The sequence below is a fragment of the Eublepharis macularius genome, chromosome 11 (assembly GCF_028583425.1).
Source record: "Eublepharis macularius isolate TG4126 chromosome 11, MPM_Emac_v1.0, whole genome shotgun sequence".
Taxonomy (NCBI): Eukaryota; Metazoa; Chordata; class Lepidosauria; order Squamata; family Eublepharidae; genus Eublepharis; species Eublepharis macularius.
The window spans coordinates 9,652,414-9,669,668 of record NC_072800.1 but is presented as its reverse complement, the minus strand read 5'-3'; the positions used below and the strand labels follow the sequence as shown (position 1 = coordinate 9,669,668).

The 17,255-nt window shown below is 49.9% G+C and overlaps 1 protein-coding gene across 1 annotated transcript in view; it reads right to left on the bottom strand.

Moving 5' to 3' along the window:
- The window catches only part of MOCOS (molybdenum cofactor sulfurase), a 228,390-nt gene extending 215,264 nt beyond the window's left edge, over positions 1–13,126 (bottom strand). The window contains exon 1 of the mRNA XM_054991830.1: positions 12,962–13,126. Coding sequence (XP_054847805.1) covers positions 12,962–13,088 — 127 coding nt within the window. The 5' untranslated portion in view covers positions 13,089–13,126. The remainder of the gene's footprint in view (positions 1–12,961) is intronic.
- Positions 13,127–17,255: the final 4,129 nt, after the last annotated feature.

Genomic DNA, 17,255 nt, shown 5'->3' with positions numbered 1-17,255 from the left:
GATAGCCACGGTCACCTGCAAGGGGAGGCGGAGTTAGGATCTCCCTTCCCATCCCCGTCCCCTCACAGCTCCCCCACCAACTCCTGACCTAGGAGCCAGCCTCTCCCCTCAGGCCATGATGACAGGAGCCTGTTCAGGCCGGAGGTGGTGAAGATCTGTGCGTCGTGGACGCTTCCCGGGAACTTGGCAACGAGGTCCGTGAAGATCCCCTGGTGGTCGCAGGCTGCCTGGACGTTGATACTGTAGAACCGGTGCCGATTCCTGTAGACCTGCGGCTCCTCTCTGGGAGCGCATATGGCCACATGCGTGCAGTCGACTGCTCCAATCACATTGGGGAAGCCTGCAAAGGAGGAGAAGCCAGCCCGGATGGGTGCCAACTCTGCCTCCGAGGTGGGAAAGTGGATGTGCTCGCGGATCCGACCAACTAGGGCGTCCAGGAAGGCATGCAGGCAGCGGCTGGCGGATGACTGGGAGACCTCCAAGGCCTCAGCCATGACTCCCTGGAAGGAGCCGGTCGCAAGGTAGCGGAGGGACAGCAGGACCCTCTGGAGGACAGGGATGCCCCGGGGAGCCGCAGCTTGCCCCTGAAGGGCGGGCGCGAGCTCCTCGCACAGAGCCTGTATGGCTGCCCTGTCCAGGCGGAAGCGGTCCAGGCAAGTCATGTCGCCCAGGAGCAGGGATGGCACCCTGGCCTGGAACCGGCGGCGGCGTCTGAGGCGGCGCCGCCTGAGGGCCGCTCGGACAAACACGGCTGGCAGGAGGTGGCTGGTCCGGATGGCTGGGAGCCGCGGCGGCAGTGGCGGGCACCAGGCGGGGATGATCAAGGTCCTGCCTGGAAGGAACGCAGGTTGAGTTCCAGCACCCTGAACCCCCCCCCCACGCACAGCAGCAGGCCTACCGGTCTCAGCGGCCCGTTGCAAGTGGTGCTCAGGAGCAGGTCCTCTGTCCGCTGCATGGGCCGTCCCAGCCACCCTTCCCGGTCCTGCACCCCCTGTGCCCTCCTCCATCTTGCCGAGGGGATGGGTGAGCACATGACTAGGTGGCTGGTTCCCACCACTTATCTCGGGGACCGGACATTCCAGCGGGCACTACCCCTATGTCTGCTGAGAGCACTAGTGGCGGCGGAAGCCAGCGCCAGGCAAACTGGACAGAGGCCGAGAGAGTGCTGCTTTTTGGGCTCGTGGTGGAGAATGCGGAGGTCGCCCTGAGCACGCACAGGGGCGCCTCGTCCCGGTCTCGACGACGGGCATTCTGGCAGATGGCAGCTGACAGGGTCTCGGCTGTGGGCAACGCGCCCCGCACTGCTCACTCGGCAATGAAGCGCTGGAATGATTCTTTCGGGCCCGCGCGCAAACGAGTGCGCCTCCTCATGTCTCAGGGGGTTCCTTATGAGCGGGCCCTTGACGAGGGGCTCCCAGGCCCAGAGGCGGTCATGCAAGCGGTCATCCCGGAGGCGGTGGTGGGCGGCCTGGGCGTTGAGGTCCTGCCCGGTTAGTATTTGTGGATTCAGGGAGGCGAGGGGGGGGGGGACGTATGGATCGTGGCACATGTGTGACAGGGCCTCTCCCGTGAGTAGGCACGGCCCCTGAGGGTCCAGACCCAAGCCAGGCGGAGGCAGAGGCAGCGGAGTCTGTGCCCCCCCTGGCAGAGAGCGGGGCCCAGGAACCGGCAGCCCTTCCACCGCCACAGCAAGCCCCTGCTGCCAGCGACGAGGAGCCTCAACCGGGCCCGTCGGGGGGCATGGATCCGGAGCACGGTATGTATCTGTGGCCCTGCTGCTGGTGGGGCCAGGGACCGGCTCGGCCGCCGGCCTCGGCCACACATCCAAGGCCACTCATGGCGCCGACCGGTCTCAAGACGAGGGGCTGCGGCCGCAGTTGGAATGGGTGTGCTTGGCCCGGCTCGGTGGCCTGTGGCAGCCCATGTTGGGCCGCTGCTCTTCCCTCCCTGGGGCCTCTTCCCACCCATGTCTCGCTCCAGCAGGGACCATGCGCCTGGAGATAGGCGGGGAGGTGATTGCCCAGCTGCGCGAGCTGCCACCCTCCCGGAGGACCTCTGCTGCCGGAGCGGCTCTCCTGCAGTCGCTCGGCTTCCCTGTGTCGGTGGAGGGTGAAGGTGGCCCTGGGACTCCGCCGGTTCAGGACACCTCATCGACAGAGCCGCTCGAGGAGCTGTCCCAGCCTGCAGCACCATCCCCTCCAGCCCCCCCGCCCCCGGGTGCCATGGGCCGTGTGCGGGAAGGACCTGGCTCCGCCTCTGAGGGGGAGGGGCCCATGGAGGGGATCCTTCCAGGCGCACGGGCTCGCGGCCCCCGCCCTGCCCAGCGGCTTCCCCCGACACTAGCCGCAATGTGGGCGGCGATCGAGAGGGAGCGGCTAGAGGTGCACGCTGCATGGGAGGAGGCGAACAACCGCGGCCGGGAGTTCATGGCTGCGGTACTGGAAGTGGGGGAAGGGCTCCGTGCCTCTCAAGTCCGTGCCGAAGCCCTGCTCGGGCGGCTCGTCGCCATCCTCGACCCTCCGGCCCCACCCGCTGCAGCAGCTCCACCCGCCCCAGAGGCACCCCTCCCTCGGGCCCAGTTGCGTGCGAGAGGCCGGGCCCGTGGACGGCCAAGGGGGTCCGGCCGCCGGCCTCGCCGGTGACCGCCGCTGCCGCCTTGGGGGTGGGGTGGGGTGTTTTGCTGCACAGACGGCTCTCCTACACGCCTCCCCTTCCTCACGTCTGCTGGGGGAGGTGGGATGATATAATAATAAAGGCTGATTTCTGTGCAATGGGTGTCTGTGTTCTTTGCCTTGGGATGGGGACGAGGGGGCAGGCCCGCTGTGTCTGCCTCTTGGTGGCGGCCTCAGGCCAGCCCTCCCCTTCGGCGCCACTTGGGGGCTGTCCCCTGCTGCCAGAGACTGGCTGCTGCCCTGGATTCCTCATGGCAGGGCGCCTGCCAGTCCCATGCCAACCTCTCTGGATGCGGCCGCCACGGACTTGGTGCTACATTGGGCAAACGGGGGAAAGGCTTCTCAGACTACGCCCACCCCTCTCCTTCCCGACTGCGAGCCCCGCCCGACACACGAGCCGAGGCAGTCTGCCGGCATGGGCGCGGTTTGCCTGCTGCTCTGGGGCCTGGCCGGGATCGCGTGCTGCCCATAGGCTGCACCTTTCCTGGCCCCTCCCCCTGACGCTTGTCAGGAACAGCGCCCTTTGGCTGCGCCTGGCGGCGGCCGTGCATCAGACCCGCCCACAACACTTTCTGGTTCTCCAAAATTGCATCTCTGAGCCGCTGCGGGCGCCGCTGCGGCCACACTTTGCTGGCACAGGATCCGGCCCGGCGGCGCCACCACACCACCAGTGCAGCCGCGTCGGCGTTGGGGCCGGCCATAGGATTGCGCTGTAGATGTCACTGTCTTCTGGATCTGATTTGGGTGGAAAGGAGGCATACAAATGTTTTAAATAAAATAAATAAAATAATCCTCAGACACCCTATTCAGATTGGAACTGTGACACAGAGAGAAGGGGCTCAAATCCTCCCCCCCCCATGCCCTCCGTCCATCCTGAAATGGTCCTGGGGAGCCACTATTTGCCCTGCTGGGAAAACTTACTGTGTACTGATGCAAAATAGTAAAGAGTCCAGTAGCACCTTTAAGACTAACCAACTTTATTGTAGCATAAACTTTAGAGAACCACAGCTCTCTTTATCAACACGGCTAACTCCTCTGGATCTGTGTACTGATGGTTACACGTAAATTTTCCCAGTGGGGCAAGTAGTGGCTCCCCAGGACCATTTCAGGTCATAACAACAGTGGGGGGGGTAGGGGGGGATCTCCTTAAGCATCCCAGTCCTGATCCAAATTGGGCTCACACACCCCTGGGAAGCACGGAGCTCCCAGAAAATGTCCGACTGAAAGTCCTCATGGATTTTGTAATTTGTGGATAACCAAGTCAGAGATCCATCCCATTTATGAGAGGCTGAGATAATCTCTTACAATTTCTTCCATGCCAAATGGTTAAGAGATTCTGGACTGGGATGTGTGTGTGAGAAAGAGCACTGTAATTTGGGGCTGTTCCTTGGCTGAGGCCATAATTTGGCTTCAAAAATGTGACAGAGGTGGAAACTGGAAGGTTATTCTACCTACCTATTCATCCAATACCATAGAGGAGTAAGTTTTAGAGAGAAAGGAAGAGAGAACTGCATACCACTCGGATTTTATTTTTTCCATTGCTCTGTAGTGGATAGATTCTTGCTCAGATACAAATTTCCCCTTGTTGTAACCAAGGACATTATTTACAAGGTTATTATTTTTAACATGACTGAACACAGCAATAATGTTTTAAGGAAGACACACATTAGAAAATATACATGATCTTATCACTATCAAGCATTACACAGTTTAGATGACACAGAATTGCAATAACTTACAGGGGTTCACACAAATCTAACTTTATCCATAATTTAGTTTAAACCATTTGATATGTTGACATGTCTAGGCAACAAAAAAAATATTCTTTGTTCAGCAGTTTGGTACAAAAATAGCCACCCCAGCATTTTTTGCTGCCAAAATACTCCAGGCCTAGAAAACACCTTTGACAGTCAAACCCCCAGGTATACAGGAGAAATAGATTGCTCCAGACATGCTGCCATGGGAAAAAATACAGGGTGTATATACCTCTAAATACTTTCAAAAGAGAGGATCACACCTGACATGACAGGTTTCACCACCAGCTCCTTAACAGTTATGCCTATTATTCAGCCTACGTTTTAAAAGCAACAGACAAACAGTAAGGTTTAATTCAGACATCATAATGTTATGAAAATTCCACTATCATTTTGTGTGATATCCAAATTCACAAACCATTCTTTGCAACTGGCAAACCAGAGGCAGAAATTATGGCTTGGATACCTTGATTTGATACATTATGTAAAGTTCAACTGGTGGATCCATGGATCTTTCTCTGCAGCCCCCTGGACTGCTATGCTGGTGGAAAGGAAAGCAAGACAAGCAACTCTGAACCACTGTTTGTCTGTGTTCTTGGAAGCTGAAGCTGTGATTTGGTTTCTAAACCTCAGATTGGCATGTATTTTGAAGGGTTAAATCTTCACCTAACCAAACTCAGGCAGTTAAGTGAAACTCAGATATAGTTTATTAGACAAGGATACATTACAACACGTTAACTGAGTTAGAAGTTTGGACTTTAATGGCAGAAGAGTATTCCAAATCCAAACCTGGAGTGAGTCTTCTATTGCGTTCTTTTTCACTTGTGTCACACCGGGGTTCCTCCAGTAAAACAGGGTGCCTCTTTTCAACTAGGCTCTCCCCTCTCCCCAGTTCTGTCCAAACATTTTTAAGACATTAGAAGTTCAACCATAACAAAAGATGCTGCAATGATGTATTTTTCCTGGTTTGAAACCAGGAGTATCACTCAGTTTCCAGCTCGGTTCCTGTCTCCACCACCCCCTGCCCTGCCATTCTCCCGTTTGTCTTCCCTTTCATCACTCATTGACTGACTGCTGGGGTGCCCGCTTCTTCTCCAAAGACCTGAGAAGAGCTGGACTCTGTATTCTGCAAGGATCCCATTTTTCCTTTTACTCCTAAGTTACATTCCTCACCCACAGGGCTTTTTTTCTGGGAAAAGAGGTGGAGGAACTCAGTGGGTTGCCCTCAGAGAAAATGGTCACATGGCTGGTGGCCTCGCCCCCTGATCTCCAGACAGAGGGGAGTTTAGATGGCCCTCTGTGCTGCTCAGCGGCGCGGAGGGCCATCTCAACTCCCCTCTGTCTGGAGATCAGGGGGCGGGGCCACCAGCCATGTGACCATTTTCAAGAGGTTCTGGAACTCCGTTCCCCCGCGTTCCCCCTGAAAAAAAGCCCTGCTCACCCACATCCCCAAGTCGGGGAATCCAGAGACCCCATAACACGATGATGTTTGAACTGAGCCACTGGCAAATGCTCCTGCTCCTACACATTCCGGATGACAATCCTATGCTTTCATAGGCTGGGATCTGCACTTCAGACTCCAAAACAGCAACACAAAGCACAAGAACTAGTCGACGATGAAACCAAAACAGCTTGCTGCAACGCTTGCCTTGCCTCTCCACATTGTCCCTCCCCACGTGCACTCTGAAACTGGTGATCCTTAACATAAGGGTGTCAGTTTTCTTGGCACGAGATGGACTTTGACTGGCATATAATGTCAACCAGTTCAAGCTATACTGAAACAGGTGCAAAAAGAAAGCATGTCCCCAATTTTAATTCAGAAAAAACACGATGTCTGAATTTCAGGAAGATGTGTATTAGACTATTCCTTGTCTGAAAATTAAATAAGCCCAGTTAAGTTTGAGACCGACTCTTATTTAAAGACATTAACTTCACAAAGACTGGCTCCAGTGTTTCAAAATGGGCCAAGTTACCCATCTGCAAGCCAAGCCAGCCAGCCATTTTAGTGAGATTATGCAAGTGTGAATGGGCACAGAACTGCAGACAACTGTCTTGGTGTAACTCATGGGGATAGAAACAGACACAAAACACACTGCGGAAAGTGTATCTGGCATCACCAGCAGGGAATTCAAACGAACAATTTCTGTAAATGGCCTTCCGGGTTTCACTAATTTTGCATACAGCCTTTGGAGACCTTTCCCCCCTTAAATGTTCCAGACCTATACTGAAATATCTAAAAGCATATACTGCAAAACACAGTTGCTTCCAGCAAGGTTCTTCTCCATCAACAATTTCTTTTGAAGACTAACATCCTTATATATCTAGGGGAATAAACACTTCCATGGTAAACAACTTTAGACAAGCAATTATCTCTGCTGGAATAAAGATGAGAGACCCATTATTTTTTTCTCAAAGAATACATCCTAAAAAACGCAGAAGGGAGACGACACATACCAAGGTACAGGGTCAGCTTTACAACTAGGAATCTCTAGGGATCAATGTGGAATTAAATATTTGCATTTTGATCCAGTTCTTCACTGATGATCTAATCTCTGCTATGTAGAGCAACACATTCTGTTAGTTCACTCCAAAAAATGCAATACATAATGTAGATAATTAATGCGAATTACAAACTTGAGACTAATTTTTTCCAAAAATTATTGGCACACCAGTCAAAGTAGTAGTTCCAGCATTTGGCACAGACAGGGAGAAAAGTTCTGGGCAACTTCCTGCTGTGTCAAAGGAAGAGCGATGGCTCAGTAACAGACCACATGCTTTGCACACAGAAGGTTCAATCCCCAACATCTCCAGTGAAAAGGATCAGGTAATGTAGAACACCTCTGATCTGAGACACTGGAGATCCGCCGCCAGTAAGAGCGGACAGTGCTGACCTTGATGGACCAAGGGTCTGATTCACTAAAAAGCCGTGTCATGTATGTTCTGAGAACCCCCTGGACCAAGTGCGTTACAAAAGCAAGACCAGTCATAACCAGGGCTTTTTTTCAGCGGGAACACGGTGGAATGGAGTTCCGAAACCTCTTGAAAATAGTCACATGGCTGGTGGCCCCGCGAGGGGAGTTGAGATTGCCCTCTGCGCAAGTGGCGCGGAGGGCAATCTCAACTCCCCTCTGTCTGGAGATCGGGGGGGGGGGCACCAGCCATGTGACCATTTTCTCCTAGGGCAACCCACTGAGTTCCACCACCTCTTTTGCCAGAAAAAAAAGCCCTGGTCATAACTATTCACAACATTGGTACTTAAGTGATATTCAGGTTTTTTTTAAAAAAAAACTTGATGATATCAGCAATCATCTTTTATACTCTTTAAGATTTCTTCAAAACACCTGCAAGACCAAGAAACTGATCTTTTTTTTTCAGATGAGACAAGATTTCAAATATCTGGTACATTCTACAGAATCCTTCAGTTTCTGTAACTTGCAAAGTAGCACACAATATTCTACATCATGAATACCAGTCCAAGTTTTAGTAAGGGCTATTATAAAGGAAAGGTAGTGCTATTATAATAGGACAAAAAAAATGCAGCTCCTAAATGAACTCACACAAGCCATTTCACTCCGGATTCAAGAAGGCTGGATACTGCCTAAAGGTCTACATACTAATTCAGAAGACAGGCAGACAATATAGACCTGGTGTGAACCGCAGTTCATAGAACTGCTGACATAAAAACAGAGAAATTAGCTTTGCAACCCTTAGGTTGCAAATAAAAGTTCCAGCTTGCCTTTTGCTGTCTTTCCAACTGCATGTAAATACCTGCTTATTGCAAACGTTTCTGACAACTTTCTTCAACTTCAAACCAGATTACTCTTAAAGAGTCATTTTATATCTATTCTGACTAAGAGGAGGAGGTTTGGTTACCAGCATCGTCTAATCCTAAGTGTCTTAATCAGAACAAGGCTGTTCCCAAAGAACAGTAAATGTATACCTTTTACCAAGACCAACCAGTTTCCAAAATGCAGCATGCATGTATCTGAATTTCGTAATAATTTTCCTCAGGGTCATTCTTTCCACATTTTAATCAGGCTAAGGCTGCAATCCAATGCACATTTACATGCGAGTAAGCCTCACTGAACATAGCTGGCCTTACCTATAAGCTCACAGACATAAGGCTCTACTGTTAATTGTAAAACTCAAACATAATAATGGTGCGGTTCTAAATCAGAACTATTAACAGTACAGATATTTAATTTTTTAATTAAAATATTTCTATCCTGCTTTTCCTCGTGGCTAAAGGAAGTTTATAAATCACAAATTAAAAACATACAAAATAAATCTCCCTCCCACAGAGTGGGAGCTACACTCTCCCAAAATACTAGAACTCAGAAATGAAGTTGATGGAAAACAGTTTCAGGGCCGACAAAACGAAGGTCTTCTTTATTCAATGAGTAACTAAACTGTAGAATTCAGCGCCAGCAGAGGGAGTGGTGAGGGCCACAAGCACAGACAGCTTTAAGAGGGGGTTAGACAGTCACAGATTAATTGGGAATTCACCTGGTCGAAATCAGCAGGGCTTTTCTTACGTTTTTACGGCATGGGCTACAGATAACACCAGAGGGCCTATACTAAGAGTGTGGGAAGCAACTGGCAAGTACCAACTTGAGGACTGTTAACTGGCAGTCAAGAACATATGGGAGGGGACGGTCCCTTAGATACGTGGGTCCCAGGCTGTGGAGGGCTTTAAAGGTCATAACCAGGACCTGAAACTGGACTCTGAAACAAACTGGTAGTCAGTGTAGCTGTTTTAATATGGGTGAGATACTTCCCTGTCTGCAGCCCCTGACAATAATTGAACTGCCACATTCAGAATCGGGCGCAGTTTCCAGGTTGTGCATTACAATAATCCAACTATAAGGTTACAAAAGCACGGGTCAGCTTGACCCGACCAGCTGAGTCTATGAAAGAAAATAGTTGGGAAACCGGATAGAGCTGATAGAAAGCACTCTTGGCCACTACGCCAACCTTTTCAGACAGCAAGGCAGGCCCATGAGCGCCCCTCCATCCCAGGCAAGGGGCTCAAATTCCTCTAAATCATCAGCCTTCCCAACCAGTACTGGGAAGGATACCATTTCAGTTTGTTCTGCTTTAGCTGCTTGACCACAGCCTCAAAACATTGGTTCAAACATTGGTATTTGCAGGCTCAGATACGGAAATGCAGAGCTGCGTGTCACTTGCACGTTGAAGACATCCAAGCCTGAAGATCTGGATAGTTTCACTCAGCAGCCTCATACAGAAAGTGAAGAGCATGAGCGAAAGCACAGGACACGGAGGAAATCCATAGGACAAATCCCAGCCTGTTAAATCCCTCTGGGGGAAACTCTTGGAGTCCAATCAGACATAAAAGAACTACATTATTAAAGAGCTGCTCTACTAAGACCAATTCCATATTCTAATGCTGGAACTAGGACCAATGGAACTATACCTAAAGCTGACAGATCTAACAATGTCAACAGGGATAACTGTTCAGATTGTTAAGATGGAGAGCAAGTGTGGTGCAGTGGTTAGAGCGGTGGACTGGGATCTAGGAGACCCAGGTTCAAATCCCTGCACTGCCATGGAAAGTTGCTGGGTGACCTTGGGCCAGTCGCACTCTCTCCGCCTACCCTAACTCAACATCAACAGGGATAACTGGGTCTGAAGAAATTGTACCCCTACATCCATAACATGGTTCTATGTGTTGAGCCATTGCTAATACTGTACCTTCTTGAACCACTGCTAATGCTATAATGCTGCTAATGCTGTACCTTGCTTGCATTTTGCAAATGCTCCAACCAACACTTTCATTTCTCTAACAGCCTGAGAACCCAGCTGTGTTATCTCGTTTCTTTGAAGCTCACAGAAGTGACCTTGCACTGTCTGAAATGTTACAGTTTACTTTCATGCATTCCCAGACCCTTTCCCGCACAAACCTGTAGTCTGGCTGGGAGGGGGGAAATGAGAGGGTATTTAGAGTTGCACTTTCCTCAAGTCTCTGTTCCTATTAAGGAAGCATGTACTGCTGAGATGTATTTTTGCCTCTGAGTACCTCTATGGAAATATATATGGACAGATTGGATTTCTGAATAAAATCATTTAACCAAGAGCTTGGACTACTTGTTGCAATGGTGCAGGGACCTGTCTACCATATCCTGTCATCCACAGCCTGACAATATGCCTAAACTCGTTCTGCATAAGCACTGAACTCCCCCACCCCAATCTTTGGGGCAAATTTGCTTGCCTCACCAAATCCAGGTGACATGCAATTGCTGTCCTACATAAGAGAGACAATTAGCAGATCTCTGGCCCATTCCACATTCAGCTATAAGCCTGCACGTGCTGTCAAGTCACAAACAACTTATGGTGACCCCAGTAAGGGGCTTTCAAGGCAAGCAAGAAGCAGCAGCGGTTTGCCATTGCCTTCCTCCACAGGGTCTTCCTCCGTGGTCCCTCATCCAAGCACCAACCCAGCTGAGTTTCTGAGATCTGGAAAGATTAGGTTATACCGTGCCATTCCATATCTTGGCATCAAATAAAGCTACCCGGAATTATTTTAACCAGTGTAAAGGTAGATTACGTTGGGAAACGTGCAGGCTAAGCCTCAGCTTAAGCTCTACAGTGACATGTGAGAACTCGCACTCAGAAATGCTAGATTTGGCACACAACGGCCATGAAGGCCACGAATCCCATGACTGCCAGCTGCATTTCCACATTCCCTCCAGCTGCTGTAGAGGCAACGGGCAGACTGACTATTGCAGCAGTAAGCCTGGTAGGAAACTCCAGCCAAGCCACCCCAGCAGCAGGGGAGAGGGTTGGCATCCCTGTTTGAAGCCACTCCACCGTCAGCCTGAGGGTACAACATAAGGCAGGAAAATACCTTGACACCCCCCCCCCCAGGCAAGGACTGCAGCCTTGGCCTTAAAGTCATGTTCCCCCTTTTCTTACATGTTTGTCTTTCCCTGTTAGCTGACAACCCACCATTGTCTCAGCTTCCCCTCGGGCCTCCACTACTGACCACAACCCTCACAAGACCCCAGCCATAAAAGCTCCCACACAACTAATTCTCCACCAACAAATAAACACTAGGAAGCCCTATTCAGGAACTTCCCAGCCCCACATGCAGGTTACTTCTATCTGTTCTGCTTTTCTCCCTGATCGGGACCCAAAACATCTTTTTGCATCTTTTTCTTGTTCTCCACTGAATCCTCTTGACAACCTTGTAAAGTAGGTTTGGCTGAGAGATCATGACAGGCCCTGGGCTGCCCAGCCAGGTTGTCCAGCAGCGTGGGGTTCTGAACCCAAAACTCTATGCCACACCAGCCCAGCTGAGCCCTGGAGGGATTCGGGGAGAAAATCTGTCCCCAGCTTAAGTTCTGATTTTGTGTGTGGGAAGTTGATGGGGAAGAAACAGGTCATGGTTTGGCCTGGTCTCATCAGATCTTGTAGGCTAGGCAGGGACAATGGCAAACCACCTCTGCTTCTCACTTGCCTTGAAAGCCCCTTGCTGGGACCACTGCAAGTTGACTGTGATGTGACAGCAGGCGTCTATGTAAAAAGCCTGAAAAGCCAGCAGCAGCCCCGCCTCTTCCCCACCTACTCAGAAGCAAAAACCATTCCACAGCTGCACAACAGGCAATGTGAACTATTCCATGTTATTATGTTGAATCCCTATTAGGACTGAAGTAATTTGGTCCTTACAACCAGAAGGAGGAAGATGAGACTGATCTGTCAGGCTGGGGTAAGGTCACCAAGGAAAGCACCAAAAGCACCATAAATGAGATGAAGCGGGTACTTCCCTTGGTGACCTTACTTACCCCAACCCGACAGATCAGTCTCATCTTCCCATTTCTGGTCAGAAGGACGAGGTTACTTCTGTCGTAAAAGGGTTTCACCATATTAACGTGGAACAGGATCAAGATGGGTAGCCGTCTTAGTCCGTCAGTAGCGGGAGAAAAGAGCCTGTCCGCAACAGTAGAAAAGAGGGAGAGTCCAGGAGCGCCTCTCAGACTAACAACATTTGGGGTAGGGTAGGAGCTGAAGAAATGAGCAGATATCTACAGAAGTGAGCTGTGGTTCATGAAAGCTCCTATCCTACCCAAATGTCGTCAGTCTTACAGGTGCTACCGGACGCTTGCTCTTTCCTAACATGGAACACTGCAGCCCTTCAGCATTCCCATTCACCACATAACTTCCATTCGAAACCTTAACAAGTCGTTTTTTAATGCTTGGACCGAGATCTTCTCCCCAGCCATAAGCCGCACCTGTCGGCTTTTGGCCTGTGCTGAAGAAGCCGGAAGAGCCCGGAGAGAAGGCGCGGGGGGGGGGGCGGGCGAAGAGGCAGCCGGTCGGAGAAGGAACGACAGTTGCGAAAGTGTCGCAAGGCGCGTCTGGATTGGCCGCCTTGGCGCCGCCCGCCGCCCTCCCTCAAGGCCGGCGGAGACTTGGCCCTCCGCTGGGCGCCCCGGCCGGCGCGCTCGCCCGGGCAGCCCCGAAAGTTGCGAGCGCCGGGGGCGCCTCTCCTCCGCCTCCGCGCCCAGCGCCGATTACCTCCCAGGCGGGCGAACTCCCTGCGGCGCAGCCCCTGCGGGCTCTCCCCGCCGTAGCCGTACGCCGCGCCCGGGGGCAGCCGGCTTTGGAAGGACTGGAAGGAGAGCGCCTCTCGCCACCGCTCCATCGCCTCTGCGGCGCGGCCCGCCGGTGGCGGCAGCAACCCCCGGGCAGCAGAGGCGGCGGGGCGGGCGGAGGCGCCGCTCGGCCCCTCCTCCCGCTTCTGCCTCCGCCTCCGCCTCCGCCGGCCGGGGTGGAAGGCGAGGGCCGCCGGGCAGGGACGCGCCGGGGGCGGCTTCGGGGACTGGGAAGCTTTGGGGGGGGGGCGCCTCGGAACTCCAAGGCCTGCAAAAGCAGAAGCGCGGGGAGGCGCGGGTGATTAGTGATTATCTGTCTCCAGTTATACCCTGCCTTTCTCCCCTGTGGGGGCCCAAAGCAGCTTACACGCTTCTCCTCGCCTCCATTTTGTCCTCACAACAACCCTGTGAGGTAGGCTGGGCCGAGAAGGTGTGTGACTGGCTCAGGGTCCGTTCCTTGGCACAGTGGCAAAATAGTAAAGAGTCCAAGAGCACCTTTAAGACTAACCAACTTTATTGTAGCATAAGTTTTTGAGAACCACAGCTCCCTTCGTCAGAGGCCATGGCGATGAAGAGAGATGTGGTTCTAAAGGTGCTATGGGACTCTATTATTTTGCAACTACAGACTAACACGGCAAACTCCTCTGGATCTTGGCACAGTGGGGGATTGAACCGAGGTTGTCCACATTCTAGTCTGACACTTTAACCCCTACATCACATCTGAAGAAGTGAGCTGTGAGTCACAAAAGCTCCTACCCTACCACAAATTTTGTTAGTCTTCTAGGTGCTACTGGACTCTTGCTCTTTTAGACTGCTACAGACAGACTAGCACGGCTATCCATCTTGATCGCGCTGCACCACATGTTCTTCTGACAGCTTGGCTCCCAATCAAGCTGACCCTTTTCTCCTCCCCACAGACTCTGTGGCTGCTTCCCCACAGCCTGTGAAATGCATTTCCTTCACTGAAGCTCCGATGAGAAACTGTGACTGTTGTGGCTATTGCTCTCCTGTCCACAATGGCTCCTGCACAACAACTTGTGAGGTAAGTTAGGCTGAGAATGTGGGACTGGCCCAAGAGATCTGATCCTGGGTTTCCCCCGTCCTTATGTGACATGTGCCACTCTGACTGCTACACAACAGTGGCTTACAAAATGAAGTGTCCATCTCCCACGCACAGGTTGTACTGTAGCAACACACACAAACATACACTATGGTAGAGTTGCAAATTGTCCTGTTAAAAAACTGTGCAGATATTATTAGGTTTATTATCGCTTTCATACACGATACACAAAACTGACTGCTTCTGGTAATGCACAGCAATCAAGTTTTTTAAGTTGAAAGCAGATTTGAAGTGACTAAACGTAAGAGAGGCCTGATAGAGATTTGCAAAAATGGATGAAGTGCAGGAAGTGGATAGAGAGAACTTTATCTCCCTCTCCCCAAATAGTAAAACTCATGAGCTAAACCTGATAGGCAGAGATTCAGGATAATTTGTTTATTTACTTTGTTGATACCCTGCAATTCTACTCAACTGGAACAAAAAGCAGTACATTGTTCTCCTATCCTATCCTCACAACAACCCTGTAAGGTGAGTTAGGCTGAGTGACTGTTCCAAGATCACCCAGCAAAGCTTCCAGGGCAGAGGAGGAATTTAAAAACAGCTTTCCAAGATCCTAAGATGACACTAACCACTACACTACAATAGCAAAAAGAAGCATTTCTTCAAACAATGCATAATCCACTCATTGTTTCAAAAAAGAACTCGTTTTTTAAAAAATATTGAACAGATTCAAGGAGGAGAGCTTCACAATGGCTATTAGCCACAATGATGACATGGAACTTCCATGTTCAGAGACAGTGTACCTTTGAATGCATTTCGGAAGACTGGCCTTCTGGGCTTATTTCTAAACCGTCTGCGGAGCACCTGGTTGGCCACTGTGAGAAACAGGAAGCAGGACTAGATGGATGCTTAGCCAAATCAAGCAATGTTCTTATGTTCGGGTAAAATAAACATTGAGTTATTCTATGTAATCCACCTTGAATCTCAATGAGAAAGATGGACTATAAATAATGTAAATAAATAAGTAAATAGCACAGATAACATAGTATGGAAGTGGGGAGGGCCCCCCAAACAGTCATAATCAGCCAGTACCTGTGAATACCTTGAAATTTTTTTAAGTTGTCAGCTGGCAGCAGAAGCAGCCAATCACAGTCCCATTAGATATCTGATTGGTTGTGCAGTCTTTAAAATTTGCTTCAGGAACAGCTGCCACCCCAGCACAACAATCTGCATTGTGTTTGTGTGTAAATATACAAGAAAATATTTTTTTAACATATGTTCATTTTAAAAGGCATTCAGCTAAACAGAGCTTCTGCCTGAAATGCTGAAGAGTTACACAGAAGCTCACTCCCTGACATTTCGCGGTTGGCTCCTCCTCCTGTGGCAGCCATTTTGCAGTTGCGTCCACCACCCTGTTTCAGAATACCAAAGGTCCCTGCAGGCTAGAAAAGTCTGGGGACCCTTGAGGCAAGGGCAAGCAGACAAAGACTCGTCTTGCCAGTTTCAGTGCCGCTTGACTATCCTCCAATATCTGCAAGTTCTAAATTGAGCTTCCTCTCGGGGCAGAACCTCAAGTGGCAATTACAGAACTGCCAACTGGTGGCTCTGGGTTGACCTTCTCCATACGGAGTGGTGTTGACTGAGGAGCTCTCCCTCCCCAGCAGTCTTTCCTCGAAGCCTCAGTGCGAGAGGGAAGGGGTTTATTTATTTTATTTATTTATTTTATTACATTTACATTCCGCTCCCCCTGCAAGCAAGCTCCCTTGAAAGCACCCTTGGCCCTCCTCCCTGTGCTCTGCTCTGCTCTGAAAATTGAAATTGGGAAGTGGAATGAAAATTGCTCAAGGAAATCTCTCCCTACAATGATTGGAGCAGCTGCTCTTACCACTTTCCAGCTCTAAATTTGGCATTTTTCGCTTAGATGGTCAGCTGCGTACGGACTGTTTACACGGCTTCTGGAGAACCAATCTGAGCCCATGACAAACATGACATACTTCGGGGGTTCAGAGATGTATGGCCATGAGAAGTCGTTCAAACAAATTTACTCTCATGTTGTTAGCAGTTCCTAATTCAACAGCATTGGTTATAGTTTGATCTGAATTGTCTTTGCTCCCAATATTATTTTTAGCTCATAGAGCTGCCATTATGTTCGAAGCTATAACCAATCGTGATTAAGTATTCCTGTACATAATTGTATATAGTTAACTATTACTTTGTTGTTCTTTGTTAACTCTGTTCACTGATTTTAATATGTTAATAAAAATATTACTTAAAAAAATAAAGCTGCCATTAATTTTTGACTGAAAATTATTTTTTGTACAAGTTCCAGTTTACTCACTCTGTTTTCTGAGGAGATGAAAGCCATATACTAAATATAGTGACCAAACTTGGATTTTCAGTTGGATATTTAAGGAGGCTTGATTTCTCTGCAGCGAAGCAACTAATAAAACAGACGGTTGGATATAAACACTCAAGTGGATGCTGCATTATTGGGTCCTCTGAGAACAGCTTCTCTCTATAGGCAGTTTCAGGTGGATAGCTGTGTTGGTCTGCAGTAGAAGATTGAGTTTCGGGTCCAGTAGCACCTCTGTAAGCAGCTTTCCCCCCCTCCCCCTTCCATCTTACTTTACTGATTTAATAAATTTTGAGCATAAAAAAGCATTTACCAAGGCACATTTGAATATTTTACACCTCTCAGTGTTATCAGAGGGTTATTGAGGATTTAGGTCATGCGGTTTTTTGGTGTCCAAGATTTGTAGTGGAACGTGTAAGATAGTTTGGGAATATTTTATTACAATACCCAGGGAGGTCTGACCATAGGGTTGCCAGCCTCCAGGTGGTAGCTGGAGATCTTCCGGAATTACGACTGATCTCCAGTCCACAGAGGTTAGTTCCCCTGGAGAGGAGGGCTGCTTTGGAGGGCAAACTCTATGGTATTATAGCCTAATGAGGTCCCTCTCCTCCCCAAACCCCACCCTCTCCAGGTCCCACCCCCCAAATCTCCAGGAATTTTCCAACCTGGAGATGGCAAGCCTATCTGACCATAATAAACTTGTGATATTGCTGGCTGATAAAAATAAATGGGATACATTACAAATGGAAAAATTCATCTCAGTTATAAAGATTCAGTCAAAATCCCCTGTTGCTAGTGTGGTTG